Source organism: Amblyraja radiata, chromosome 9 (genome assembly GCF_010909765.2).
Source record: "Amblyraja radiata isolate CabotCenter1 chromosome 9, sAmbRad1.1.pri, whole genome shotgun sequence".
NCBI lineage: Eukaryota > Metazoa > Chordata > Chondrichthyes > Rajiformes > Rajidae > Amblyraja > Amblyraja radiata.
Window position 1 is genome coordinate 42,754,334 of NC_045964.1, and position 15,455 is coordinate 42,769,788.

Below are 15,455 nucleotides of genomic sequence, written 5' to 3' on the forward strand. Positions count from 1 at the left end.
GGAGGGATTGGGGGAGGGTAGGAAGAGAAGGAAAAGAAGAGGGAGGAGGTGAGGAGGGAGAGTAGGGGAGGAGGTGGAATTGGGGGAGAGGAGGTGGGGAGTAGAGGAGGGGGGGGAGTGGGGGAGGTAGGGAGTGGGGAATAGAGGGAGAGGAGGGCAGTGGGGGAGGTGAGGAGGGATAGTGGGGGAGGTAAGGAGTGGGGGATAGAGGGATAGGAGGGGGTAGGTAGGGGAGAGGAGTTATGGAGGGAGGGAGTGACTGAGGGTAGGGGAAAGGAGAGGGAGAGAGGTGAGGGAGGGATTGGTGGAGGGGAGGGAAAGAAGAGGGAGGGTGAAGAGGAAGAGGAGAGAGTGCTAGGGATGAGGGGAAATGAGCTGCGCCTGTGCAGTTGGGGGCTATGGGTGAGTGGTGGAATATTGCATTGGGGGACCAAGCCTCCTGTGTGACTCTTAAAAGAGTCTAGTCACTTTTAAAAGTTAATTATTGTATCCATTTCTATAGCTTCTTCTGATGAGATTGACATAATGTACGGCACAGTCATTGTGGGCTGAAAGGCCTGTTCCTGTGCTTTACCTTTCTAAAATCTCTGCTCTCTCACCTTTACTTTGCCCCTCTAGTTTTAGTATTTTCTACCCTTGGAAAAATACTGCGAGCGTTCACTTTAACCATGCCCCTCATTACCTTGAACACATCAGGAAGGTCACCCTCAGCCTCCCAGGCACCAAAGATGAAAGTCCAGCCTATCCAAACTCGTCCTATAATTCAAGCCCTCAAGCCCAGTTAACATCCTGGTGAATCTCTACTGCACCCTTTTGAACATAAAGGTATCCTTCCTGCAGCTGGGTGACCAGAACTGCACACAGTATCTACGTGAAGTTTCACCAATTACTTTAACAGCTACATCATGATGTTCCAACTTTACCCATCCCAATGTAGCCAAGTGTGCCAAATGCCTTCCACACCACACTACCTACCTGACTCGCTAATTTTAGGAAACCATGCACCTATATTCTTAGATATCTCTGTTCTGCAACACTCTTCCAGGGTCTGCTATTCACTGTGTAAAACCTACCGTGATCTCACATACCAAAGTGCAATACCTCACACTTATTAAATTCCATCTGCCATTCCTTGGCACACCGTCCCAATTGATCTAGATCTTGTAAACTTTGATATCTTTTCTCACTGTCTAATATACCACCCATTTTGGTGGCATCTTTATCATCCAAATCGTTTATGTACATAACAAACAGAAGGAGATCCAGCGCCGACCCCTGCTGCACACCACTGGTCGCAGGCTACTGATTAGAAAAACAACCCACATAACTACCCATTGAGTCCTTTTCTCCAAGCCAATTTTTTGAATCCAATTGGCCAGCTCACCTTTGATTCCAAACAATCTAATCTGCCAGTGGGACCATTCTGTCATGTGGGAACTTGCCAAAGGCCATATTAAAGTGCATATAGACAATGTCCACTGCTCTGCCCTCATCAATCCTCTTGGTGACCTCTTCAAAGCAAAATATCTCCTCCATTGCAGACAATTGATGACAAAAGATAGGTATGCAGTAAAATAAATAATCAATTAACAAGCATATGGTCCTGAGTGACATCGCAACCTTGCAACAATACACAGCATTTTTCATTTGTACACTATCCAATTCCAGGGACCAAATTGTTAATGCAAGTAGATGCTGATATCTAGCTGAAATATCAATATATATCAACACATACAGTTCAACAAAAAATACATTTACAATAAGAATGACACACTTGAGACCCATTTGCATTGGAACAGTCAAATTTAAAAGCAATTCTACAGTTAGTTTCAAAGCAGTCTTGTATTTGGGGAGAAATGGAATGGTATAGATTCACATATCTTTAAAGTAGCAATGAAATTATACGATATTTTAATTTGATTTTACTCCTGCAGACTCAACAAACTTTAAGCATTTTAAAATATTTTGTAGGCATGGCATCACAACAACGAATCCTGCAATATTGTGTTTCAAGCATTCTATTTTCTCTGCTTGCTTTATTAAACTCTAGGTTTGCGGAAATATTTTTCCTCAATGAGTATTTCTCCTCTGTTTTTCCCCATGGAGAAAGATATGAGAAACTTGGGGCAGGCAATGGAAGTGTCTTGAGGGTGATCAATATTACAGTTGAGGCAGTGCTGAATGCCCCAATGTGTATGAAGGTAGATATGGGCCAAAGGGATATGGGCCAAACTTGGGCAAGTGGGACTAGTGTAGATGGGGCACCTTGGTCGGCATGGGCAAGCTTGGCCGAAGGACCTGTTTACATGCTATTTCCCTCTATGACCCAAAACCGTGCAAAATATGGGCATTTATAAAAGGCAAGAAACAGATGAAAAGCTATGATTATATATTAATTGTACAATCATTCCTTCTGGATGGAAGCAATTATTAACTGGTGCATTTGTTAGCTAGGACACCAGATACAGCAAATAGCCTACAGCTCAAATCCAAACAGTAAATCACATTGGCATATTGGAGTACCAAGTTTGTACTGTATCCAGCATGCGTCATAAATACTCTGCTGTCATGAGCAACAAACAAATTAATAATTCATCACCATCAAGGAAAAGGAATACTATAGAAGCTCTTATGAAATGGGTGCATTGTGGCATATACCTTTGCTGGTTAATATTAGGTCTCAATGGATTTAGTCAAAGAGACAAACAGATTGGAAACAGGCCCTTTGGCTCAAGTTACCCATGCCGACCAAGATGCCCCATCTACGTTGGACTTACCTGCCTGTGTTTGGCCCAGGCCCATCTGAACCTTTACTATCCTTGTACCTGTCCACGTGTCTTTTAAATGTTATTATAGTATCTGCCTCAAATACCTCCTCCGACAGATCTTTCCAAATGCCCACCCACTCACTGTGTGAAATAGTTATCCGTCATGTTCCTAATAAATGGTTCCCCTCTCACCTTAAACTAATGTACTCTGGCTCTTTATTCCCTTGGGGATAAAAGACTGTGCAATCAATGTATCTATTCCCCATGATTTTATACACCTCTATAAGATCACCCCTCAGCCTCCTGCACTTCAAGGAACAAAGTCCTAGCCTTCCCAACCACACGCTGCAGCTCAAGTCCTGGCAAAATCCTCACTGGCTGCACTCTTTCCAGCTTAACAACATCAGTTGGACAGGAGTTGGGTGAGTTGGATTAACTGCAGACCTAAACTTGATGTCCAAGCTATTTTAATTCAACTGAATACACATTGCAAGTGGAGCAGAACACCCCCAGCTGTCATCAGGGGAAGGGGAGGAATGGTGAGAGATTTCCACAAGGTTCTGTGGGAAGGGAGAGCTGGGAGAAGTCAGAGGCAGATGAAACAATCTTCCTTCCAGACCTGAACAAGTACTCCACCCTGCTCAACAAAAGGAACTTCTTCACTAATCCCTCTTCCAATAAAGGCCTGTTTTCATTTCCTACAGTGGACAGGGAAGCATGGCAGCTTCCTGCTCAAACCAGATTTAAATGAAATTTAGAATTGATTATCATAATAAATCATGGCCATTCAATAGCACAAAATATTACAAATTGCATCTTGATAGAATTTTAACCTCTTAAAATGAGTCATTGGGATTCCTGTGTCAAGAGGATGGCTAGATCCTCCATTTTTTAAAGGTCCTTTCTTGCATGACTGGATTAAAATTGATAGTCATAGAGCTATGCAGCGTGATAAAGTGCCCTTCAGCACACCTTGTCCAGGCTGATCAATGTGGCATTCTATACGTTCCATTTCTCTGCAATTGACCCACCAAACCTATCTATATATCTGACCCTATGTCTTTAAAAGTGGTCATTATATCCACTTCTTTAGCTTCTTCTGGCAGCTCATTACAGATACGAACAATCCTCACAATCGAAAAATTGCCCACCCGATGTCACTCTTAAATCTCTCCCCTTTCAGGTTTAGCCAATGCTCTCTAGTTTTTAAGATTGGAAATAGACTCTGAATGTTCACTTTCCAGATCTTGCACACCTCCATGAGACCCCCCCCCCACCCCCCCACCCCCTCCAGAGAAAAAAGTCCCACCCTATCTTTTACCCCGCCATTGTCATAGTTAAATTCTATTTACTATTCCTTGTCCCACCTTTCCAGTTTATCTAGATTATGTTGTAATCTTAGATATCTTTCCCAATTGTTCACTACAACACCAATTTTGATGTAATCTGCAAATTTACTATGTTAACTCTGTTGTCATCTGAATTTTAATGTAGATAATGAACAGTGGACTTAGCACTGACTCCTGTGGCACTCCACGAATCAGAGACGTTCAATCAGAAAAATAACCCTCAACAACTACCCTACGACTCATTCCTCCATGCCAATTTTGAATCGACTTGGTTGGTTCACCTTCGATTCCATGCAATCTAACCTTCCAGACTAGCCTACCTTGTGGGTCCTTGTCGAATGCCTTACTAAAGTCCATACAGACAATGTCCACCACCTTGTCCTCATAAGTCCTCTTGGTGACCTCTTCAAAATGTTCAATCAGCTTTTTGAGATGATTGCCCACACAAATCTATACTAGTTATCCCTAATCAGTCTGTGCCTATCCAAATGCTAGCAGATCCTGTGCCTAAGAATCCCTCCAACAACTTTCCCACCACTAACATCAGGCTCATTGGCCTGTAGTTTCCTAGCTTGCCCTTAAATAATGGTACAACATTAACCACCTTCCAGCTTTCATCTGTGGCTAAATATGATGCAAATATCTCTGCATGGGCCTCTGCAATTTCCTCCCTAGCTTCCCACAAGATCAGAGGATGCACTTGGTTAAGCATTTATCTACCTTAATGCATGATTTCGAAATGATGGAAATTATAAGAAAAATTGTAGGTTTGTATTATGTACAACCAAAGGGCATACCTACTGGGGAAGCATGATGGAAAAAGAGGCCAACATAGTGAAGGTAACTTAAAGGTCATGTTAGGAGAGGCAACAGATAGATTTAAGAGGTGTTTAGACTACAAGGCATAGCTAGTTGGGAGTAGAGATTTTAGCGGTCTGAGAAATGACCACTGGAGTTTTCAACAAAACTTTATTCGAAAGCTCAAGTTGCAGCATACAGGTTTATCAGACACGTCTGCCCACATCGGTGGTCAGCGCAGAACTAACGCGCGCAAGGGACAAACCGCGCGAAAACAACAGCCCCTCCCGAGTCACGTGACCGCGGCTTCCGAACGCCGGGTTCGATATCTGCGTGCGCTAGCAGGCGCCGCTACAAGATAAACATAGATAGTTGTAAATAAGGCTAAGGGCAATAAAACTAATCATGAGATTAAAAGGTTCTTTATCACATCTAATGTATTTGTCAGACAAATAGGAGGATGTTTTTTTAATTAATTCTAATGAAACTAGGGGAACGAAAAGAAGGATGAATGATTACAAAGAAATGTTGATAACTGATTTAATTATTTCAAAAATTTAATATCCACATGTAACCATTGAAATCCAGAATAAAAGCGGCTGTGGGTGCTGTGAATCTCTGAAATACTTTGGGTTCTCTCTCAGAGTGTTTTCCAATTCGTACTGTTAAGGCCTTAGATAAACCGAATTGTATGAGAAACTCACCACTGCTCTAAGAGGTTTTTTTTTTGTCTGTACGATCTGAGCTGCAATTAAGAGAGCAACTGGGACCCACATGAAAGGCAGATTGAGGGTAATGTTTAAAACACAATTCCCCCCAACAATGCAGTTTAAGACCACCAATACCTCCTCTTTTGTAATTCATATATGATCTAAGACATCACAACTCCTATGATTCAAATCCTTTGTTTCCTCAGTAGAAAACTGATGACTGGCCTTGTTAAGATGATGATTGCAATCATCATGTGAGCCTAGCGACATATGCCAATAGATTTAGATTCTCCAATTTTGCAACAAATTGGTGAACAGAATTCTCGACTACTGTATAACCCAGCTTCCATTTCATGCAGGAATAATTGTTCGATTAAAGCACAAATCACAACTGCACAGCTATTAGGATTGGCAAAAATTGCCCAGCACTTCTAATGCCTTCCTTTCATTTCTCACCTCAGAAATCTGTCACTGACAGAAGGCAGACATCAGGTTCATTTTGTCCATCAAGAGATATTGTCTCAACCATTGATACACATTGTTACACAGGACTCTGCTGGATGCCAGCTTTAGCATGAATATAATTCTCCACAATCCTAGCACAAAGAATTACAGTGCATGTACATCAAAATCTCAATAAAGTCTAACTGTTTGTGTATACAGCCTTATGAAGTTACTCTGGCCTCAAAGTTCAGATTGATTATACAATGGGCTTCTCTGTCCCATATTTAGGATAGAATATTCAACAATTTCTGGCTGGAAGGAACAATTACAAAGGAACACGTCTCTGCTAATCACTCATTGAGCATCCTGCAAGATAAATCATCCAAGCCATTTAAAATTCTTTGATGGTTTGTAATAGGACATGGAGTAAATAGCTGGTGGTGATGGTGCCGTCTGTGCCATTCAACTTTGACAGCTACAATGTTAAGATGGTCAGCACATCAAAGTAGTTGACCTATGGATGTTCTTCCACCTGTGAGGCCGTCGATGAAACACACACTGGCATTTCAATGGCTTATGTGTGGCATGAATAAATTACAGAATAGGAGGCAGTTGTTCTCTAGACAATAGACAATAGGTGCAGGAGTAGGCCATTCGGACCTTCGAGCCAGCACTGCCATTCAATGTGATCATGGCTGATCATTCACAATTCAGTACCCCATTTTGAATTGCACCCTAGAATTGCAATCTAGGAGGTATACTTTGTTTATTGAAGGGGAGAGCTTCAATATCTTCTGGTTTATCGTTCACACTTACTGGTTACGTTTTCTTGGCTTAAACATGCACATTTGGTTCTCTAATGATTGACCAAGTGACATGAACCTTCTAATACCATCATGGTTGACGGTAAGACCCGTTGCGGTCAAGATTCAGATTTCCAGCATCAGCAGTTTTTAATACCAGAGTCAAGAAGGCCTGCAGGTCTCTAGGACATTATTAGTAACAGCCTGGTTCATGAGCTGTTGCTGGAGGATTCATCCCATTGATTTAAATATCACTACCCCCCATGGTCCAAAAGAGAATGATATATTCTTATATTCTTGTAATTTTTAAGTAGTTTAACCACTTTCGTACAGTGGGTACATGGTCTTAAGCTTTTGTTCTTGTATCCAAACTCACTAGATTTGAATTGTGGCTGATATAGCTGAGCAATAGCAGCTGCTCTCTCTACACCAGGCAAACACAACTGTAGAGTTCTCTTGAACAGGTTTCACAGTTTTGTCCAGCCGACCACAGAAATGTTGTTCATCAAAATGCTATTACGAATTTCAACAACTTTTTTTAATATTCAGTGCCAATGAGGTCTGACATCAGCTCTTTTTGTGAGATAAAAGGCAGCTTCCATAAGTTATTAGCTATGTATACTCTTAAGTGGAATGTCATCCAAATATTAATTTCAGTAAATATTTCGAAGAAAAAAGAAAACATACTATACTATACTACAGTTCGGGACCAGTGATCACAATACCATTAGTTTCAATATAATTATGGAGAGGGTCAGAACTGGACCTAGGGTTGAGATTTTTGATTGGAGAAAGGCTAACTTTGAGGAGATGCGAAAGGATTTAAAAGGAGTAAATTGGGACAGTTTGTTTTATGGGAAAGATGTGGAAGAGAAATGGAGTACATTTAAAGGTGAAATTTTAAGAGTACAGAATCTTTATGTCCCTGTTCGGTTGAAAGGAAATAGTAAAAATTGGAAAGAGCCTTGGTTTTCAAGGGAAATTGGACACTTGGTTCAGAAAAAGAGAGAGATCTACAATAATTATAGGCAGCATGGAGTAAATGAGGTGCTTGAGGAGTATAAAGAATGTAAAAAGAATCTTAAGAAAGAAATTAGAAAAGCTAAAAGAAGATATGAGGTTGCTTTAGCAAGTAAGGTGAAAGTAAATCCAAAGGGTTTCTACAGCTATATTAATAGCAAAGGGATAACGAGGGATAAAATTGGTCCATTAGAGAGTCTGAGTGGACAGCTATCTGCAGAGCCAAAAGAGATGGGGGAGATATTGAACAATTTCTTTTCTTCGGTATTCACCAAGGAGAAGGATATTGAATTATGTGAGGTAAGGGAAACAAGTAGAGTAGCTATGGAAACTATGAGATTCAAAGAAGAGGAAGTACTGACACTTTTGAGAAATATAAAAGTGGATAAGTCTCCAGGTCCGGACAGGATATTCCCTAGGACATTGAGGGAAGTTAGTGTAGAAATATCAGGGGCTATGACAGAAATATTTCAAATGTCATTAGAAACGGGAATAGTGCCGGAGGATTGGCGTACTGCGCATGTTGTTCCATTGTTTAAAAAGGGGTCTAAGCGTAAACCTAGCAATTATAGACCTGTTAGTTTGACGTCAGTGGTGGGCAAATTAATGGAAAGGATACTTAGAGATAATATATATAAGCATCTGGATAAACAGGGTCTGATTAGGAACAGTCAACATGGATTTGTGCCTGGAAGGTCATGTTTGACTAATCTTCTTGCATTTTTTGAAGAGGTTACTCGGGAAATTGATGAGGGTAAAGCAGTGGATGTTGTATATATGGACTTCAGTAAGGACTTTGAAAAGGTTCCTCACGGAAGGTTGGTTAAGAAGGTTCAATGGTTGGGTATTAATGGTGGAGTAGCAAGATGGATTCAACAGTGGCTGAATGGGACATGCCAGAGAGTAATGGTGGATGGTTGTTTGTCAGGTTGGAGGCCAGTGACTAGTGGGGTGCCACAGGGATCTGTGTTGGGTCCACTGTTGTTTGTCATGTACATCAATGATCTGGATGATGGTGTGGTAAATTGGATTAGTAAGTATGCAGATGATACTAAGATAGGTGGGGTTGTGGATAATGAAGTAGATTTTCAAAGTCTACAGAGAGGTTTATGCCAGTTGGAAGAGTGGGCTGAAAGATGGCAGATGGAGTTTAATGCTGATAAGTGTGAGGTGCTACATCTTGGCAGGACAAATCAAAATAGGACGTACATGGTAAATGGTAGGGAATTGAAGAATGCAGGTGAACAGAGGGATCTGGGAATAACTGTGCACAGTTCCCTGAAAGTGGAATCTCATGTAGATAGGGTGGTAAAGAAAGCTTTTGGTGTGCTGGCCTTTATAAATCAGAGCATTGTATAGAAGTTGGGATGTAATGTTAAAATTGTACAAGGCATTGGTGAGGTCAATTCTGGAGTATGGTGTACTATTTTGGTCTCCTAATTATAGGAAGGATGTCAACAAAATATAGAGAGTACAGAGGAGATTTACTAGAATGTTGCCTGGGTTTCAGCAACTAAGTTACAGAGAAAGGTTGAACAAGTTAGGGCTTTATTCTTTGGAGCGCAGAAGGTTAAGGGGGGACTTGATAGAGGTCTTTAAAATGATGAGAGGGATAGACAGAGTTGACGTGGATAAGCTTTTCCCACTGAGAGTAGGGAAGATTCAAACAAGGGGACATGACTTGAGAATTAAGGGACAGAAGTTTAGGGGTAACATGAAGGGGAACTTCTTTACTCAGAGAGTGGTGGCTGTGTGGAATGAGCTTCCAGTGAAGGTGGTGGAGGCAGGTTCGTTTTTATCATTTAAAAATAAATTGGATAGTTATATGGACGGGAAAGGAATGGAGGTTATGGTCTGAGCGCAGGTAGATGGGACTAGGGGAGAATACGTGTTCGGCACGGACTAGAAGGGTCGAAATGGCCTGTTTCCGTGCTGTAATTGTTATATGGTTATATGGTTATAGTGAGTCAGAAAGTCATGAGGCAGCTCGAAAAGACCGGTTACGCCTTATTTGGAGTATTGTGCAGTTCTGGTCGTCCCATTACATGAAGGAATTGGAGACTTTCGAGAAGGTGCAGAAGAGGGTTTGCTGGGATGTTGCCTGGATCATAGGGTATTATGCTTACCCTATTAGGGTAATTAACAAGAGGTTGGACAAAATGGATTGTTTTCTCCACAACGCCAGAGGTTGGAGACCTGATAGCTATATAAAATTATGAGAGGCAAAGATAGAGTAGATGGTCAGAACCTTTTTAAAATGTGAAAGATTAGAGGGCATAGCTTTGTGAGTGGGGCAAAGTTTAAAGGAGATGTGCATGACAATTTTTTTCCAGAGCGTTGTGGGTACCTGGAACGCGCTGCCAGGGGTGGTGGTGGATGCAGATATGATAGTGACATTTAACAGGCTTTAGATGGGCACATGGAAATGCATGGAATGAGGGATAAAGGTTGTGTGCAGGCAGAGATTAGTTCCACTTGGCATCATGTTCGGCACATTGTAGGCTGAAAGGCCTGTTCCTGTGCTTTACTGTTCCATGTTCTATAAATGGACTGTACCTTCAACAAAGAAAAACATTTAAAGACACTGACATCAAAGGTACCTGTTTCAGAGCTGGTGTAAACTGTTGCATCACCTGCTGCAGCTCAGGGCTGGCTGACCTTTGGCTTGCTGCTGGACTGATGCTAGGAAGACTATCAATATCCATATTCGGCAACACCTGTGGATAAATTTTCATTACCCGTTATATGAAGAAAAGATACATTGAGAATAAGACAATGGGTCATTTTGCAAAAAAAAAAAAGATTCTTGAAAATGGATATTCTAAGTTGTAAGAGTTGCTGAAAATTCTGTCATCATGAAAAATTATTTTTTGTCAAAATAAACCATTATTATTTGTTTTGTCATTTGTATTTGTTTCTTGTCAAATTCAAAGTTTATTAATTATAATTTATCAGACTGAGCGTTCTAGAGTTGCTATTGATCTGTAGAAATACCAAAAATCACTAATGTATAACAACACCCAAGCGATTTTTGAACGGTTGGCTATTTGCCCGTCAGTTCCAGACTGCAGATGTACCTGCTGACGTACGAACTGAAGCTTGGTGCAGCCGAAGCAAAGCCCCTATGAGGGAGAATCACAGTCTAGGGTCTTTCTGCTGATGGACACCAAGGCATTGAGTTTGGAAGGAACACTGCTTAACACGGGAAGGGTTATCACCTCAAGAGGGCCACATCAGTGGCAAGAGTGTTTTGAGGAAAAACAGGAGCTAACACACTGGATATAACACGTAATATTGATTTATAGACACAAAGAATATATTAAGAATTTGGCATGGTTTTTGTTTTGTCTATATTTTTATTCTGAATTATTCTGAATTTTGAAAAATAAAAATAATACATTTTCACCATAATCTATAATGATCGCATCAATCACATGTTCATCATTCTGAAATCTCTACTTGATTTGTTGGTGATTATATTCTCCGTTCCATTGTTGCAAATGTTTGTTACATTTTCTCCAACAATAATGATTTTCCCACCCATCCAGTTGCTGTGTAAAACTAAATGTCCAACAAATTCCTGGGCATGTTCTACATACTTCAAATATAATTTCCATTCAATGTTTATGCAGAAAACACAAAACATTTAAAAATAATTATTAAGTCAAATTTAAAAAACAATTTAAAGAATGAAGTGTTCAAAAGGGAACTGCAGATGCTGGAATATCGAAGGTACACAAAAGTGCTGGGGAAACTCAGCGGGTGCAGCAGCATTTAAAGAATGAACATTGGTTTAGTTCTATTATTCTCTGACCAAACAGCTAAACTGCAGCAACATATTTTATATATGGCTTGAAAAGGTTGACATCTGTAGAAGACTAGACTGGTGCAAAAGGTAAGAAAGTTAATGGGCTTAAAATTAATTATCTTTTGCTGGTGGTTCCCTACACTGATATTTACTTCCCTATGGATTTGTTTGCCTGACTTTCAACCCTGCACATTGCAACGGAGATGAGCTGGAGTCAGATGCTGACATTTCTGTCCTCCTACTCTATCCCTGGACTCAGTGTCAGACCTAGGAGCAGAACAAAATCATATTGACCAGAGGGGACAGAGTGCTGTTTGCATCCAATCTGCAGTTTTACGCCAGTCGTTGCTGGCAAGTGGAGCACGTCACCATTCATTGGAATGGGTTTGCTAACCATGAATGGAAAATTAAGTGCAGGTAAGTGATATGTTCGATTTTGTTTTATGTTATGTTTCTGAACATTTTTAGTACTTTAGATGTTATGAAGAGCACTTCCTGAGTCACACCGCCTCTTGCAGTCTCCTTTGTATTGGTCCTTCTGTGTGGCAATAAATGCACAATGAGTGAGTGGAGGGAATAAACTGGGTTGAGCACAATTAGGGTCCACACGATCTGTACTTGTTTGGATTTTCCCCAAAATCCCTTATTATATTTCAAAAATTAAATAGTTTTATGGACATTATTATCACATACATATTTGACTAAAAATTGATGGAATTAAGAATCAATTCACGTCAGCACGTTACAAATTAATAATTAAGTTCTGTTTGATTTATGTTTATCTAGTTTCACTGATTTAGAAGGAAGTTACTGGGCAGTGCTACCCAAGAGAAAGCATTCAATTCAAATAAAATCAGAATACATGAAATGTTATTATTATTTTCAATCCAACTGACATAATGGGGCAAATTTTAATCCTGAAGGACGGATAAGCTGGAGGAAGCTGGAAAATGAAATATTTTTCAATATATCAATCCTGATGCTTTCTCACCTATTTCCACTGGTAAAGGGTAGGATAAAATCAGAGGCAAATGGACTGAAAGGTTGTGGGTCATGAACAGCAAGGTGTTTGGTTCACGTCCAATAATTTGGTGGCTCTACATACCCGATCAGCTCTCCTCGCATCCCACAATTTTCAACATTCTCCTCATGACCTCACATTTCACAATATTCAAATGTGCATTAGGGAAATCTGTACTCGTAGGTTTCTCCTCCACACAAGCTTTGCTGTCTTCACTGCTGTAAAGCATGGTAGCTGCACAGTACAAAATGCATCTTACCTGTACAGTTAGCTTGACTGGTTCCTTCTTCTCAGACTTCATGTGCATGACGGCGATATTGGGTTTTTTCACCTTTGGCTGTGACTTCCGAGGAGATGAAGGAACTGAGGTTATTACTGTGGTAGGATGTGACCTGCTGATAATCAAGTCTGCGGGTTGTGGAACACCATTGTCCATCCGCGGCATGCCTAGAAAGACAAAAGGAAATTTAGTTATGAAAGGATTATCAGTAACAATCACTAAATATCTTGAGCCATGAAGGTCACAATGAAAATTTCCCGGGAACTTCACATGCTTTTTAAATGAACAAAATCTGCAGTCAAACCACAAAAGCAGATAATAGAGTAAATTATCAAAAGCCGGATTAAAGAGGACATTTCAAGGAGCTACATAAAGGTCAAAAAAGAGATGTGAACCTCAGGGATGTAAATGTGGAAATTGGGATCTTTTGCAACTGACCAACGGGCTACCAGGACTGGAGAAAATATATTCTGGGATGATCAAGTGGACAGATACAGAGTGTGCAAATAGCTCAGACATTTACAGAATTGTAAGATATTGTAACGATAAGGAATGTGGGCAGTAAGATTGTAACCAGATGGCCTCTGGTTAAAGAAAGTAGAACATGAGTGGTCAACTCTGGGATGGAAGGAAGACTCAGGAGCAGTTGAGTCAAATCAGACAATGCCACAAACAGGGTAATGGACAGTCTTAGTATGGTGCAGATATATGGTATTTTGGTTCACTTTAGAGTGAAATATGACACCAAGGTTGCCAATAGTTTGTTTCAGCTTCAGGCAGCTCCCAGGGAGAGGAATTAAATCAGGAGCAATGGAATGGATTTTGTAATTAGAATAAAAAAGGATAGCTTGGAAATGGCCTGACAGACAATCACCTGGACAATTTGGCGAGTTGGGTGACTCACCAGTGTTGGACAATAGAATGACATTGCTAAGGGGCAATACCTTGACAAGAAACAGAAGGGGAGATCCTTGGGAGGAACACTAGTGGTAACAATGTGTAGATGTGAAAGAGAGCTTTGACGAGAAAACAAACAGTTTGGAGTCTGAATAAGGAATGCAACCCAAAAACGTCATCTATATATGTTTTCCCAAAACGCTGCCTTACCCACTGAGTTACTTCAGCACTTTGGGTCTTTTTTTGACAAAAACAAATCTGTGCTAATTGGATTAGAAAAGCTAATGGGTAAAATGAGTGAAATAAATTATTTACTCCCAGTAGCTTATTGGTACACCAAGAATGAAACATTTATCTCGATTTAAACTGGGCGGTACAGTAGGCAGTTTGAGACAAAGCATGGAGAGCTTATTGTGCAGATTTTGGTTTTGTGCAGCCCGTCTCAGATTAGTCAAGAGTGTTTTATTGTCATATGTCCCAGATAGAACAATGAAATTCTTACTTGCTGCAGCACAACAGAATATGTGATCATAATAAATAATATAACAAAATTCAGAAAAAAAAGAACAAACAATAACAATGCAATAATATAATAATAATAATAATAATAATAATAATAATAATAATAATAATAATAATAATAATAATAATAATAATAATAATAATAATAATGTCTATTGGTTCAATTTTACAATTTCAACCAAATGAATACAGGACACCTTTGCACAAATGCAAGAGTAACTCCAGATATAGCAGTCTCAATATTTGCTTAATGTCACATTTATACTGTGGAAAATATTTTTATTTTGGGAAGAAAGAAAAATGTCATCCTGGTTAACCAGAGACCAAGAAAGATTCCATGGTTTGGCTAAAAAAACGTCACGACTGCAACAGGATGAGTTGATTATTACAGGTGTCTTAGCTACATTTTAACTAGAGAGATAAAGAAGGAAATTATCAGTCATAACTCAAAATTACATAAAATGTTGTTGTCATTCTACACCATCTAGAATGGGCTGTGAAGCAAGAGAGAACAAGACCTCAGGCAATGTACATTAAAACATCCTGAAGTACCAGAGATCAATCAAAGTCCTGGCACAGAATCTGAGAATAAATTCCCCAGCATAAAGCTGGGAAATCCAGCAAAATTGAGACCTGCTGCTGGACTCCATATGGGAGGTTGAAATGCACTTGCCGAAGCTGAGCCTCATAACTACTCGAAGAGTTGAGCACCAGCTGTTCCAATCAGATCATTACTTTCTTTATGTAATTGACAAAGTGACATAACATTGGTAAATGAGATTACAAATGAAATAACTTCATTTCAATTGACCTCAACTGAATGAGTTGATTCACAGTTTATGGATGAAACTGGAAATTCAATCCAAATGAACAAAACAAACATTTTCAAATTGTCAGTGATAAAGGATGTACATATTTGCCTATTTACCCTAACAAACAGGGTAATTGTAATGCTGATTGAATAATGGGTAATAATAAAATGGTAGCTGTTTAATACCACACCAAGAAAAAGGTGCTGGAGTAACTCAGCAGATC

At 39.9% G+C, this 15,455-nt stretch overlaps 1 protein-coding gene across 5 annotated transcripts in view; it reads right to left on the reverse strand.

The window, feature by feature from the left end:
• kiaa0586 (KIAA0586 ortholog) overlaps positions 1-15,455 on the reverse strand; it is a 371,111-nt gene that overhangs the window by 153,946 nt on the left and 201,710 nt on the right. For all 5 annotated transcript variants that reach the window (XM_033027180.1, XM_033027181.1, XM_033027182.1 and 2 more), the window contains 2 exons: positions 12,981-13,168; positions 10,493-10,609 (listed from right to left, as the gene is read on the reverse strand). In XM_033027180.1, coding sequence (XP_032883071.1) covers positions 10,493-10,609; positions 12,981-13,168 — 305 coding nt within the window. The remainder of the gene's footprint in view (positions 1-10,492; positions 10,610-12,980; positions 13,169-15,455) is intronic.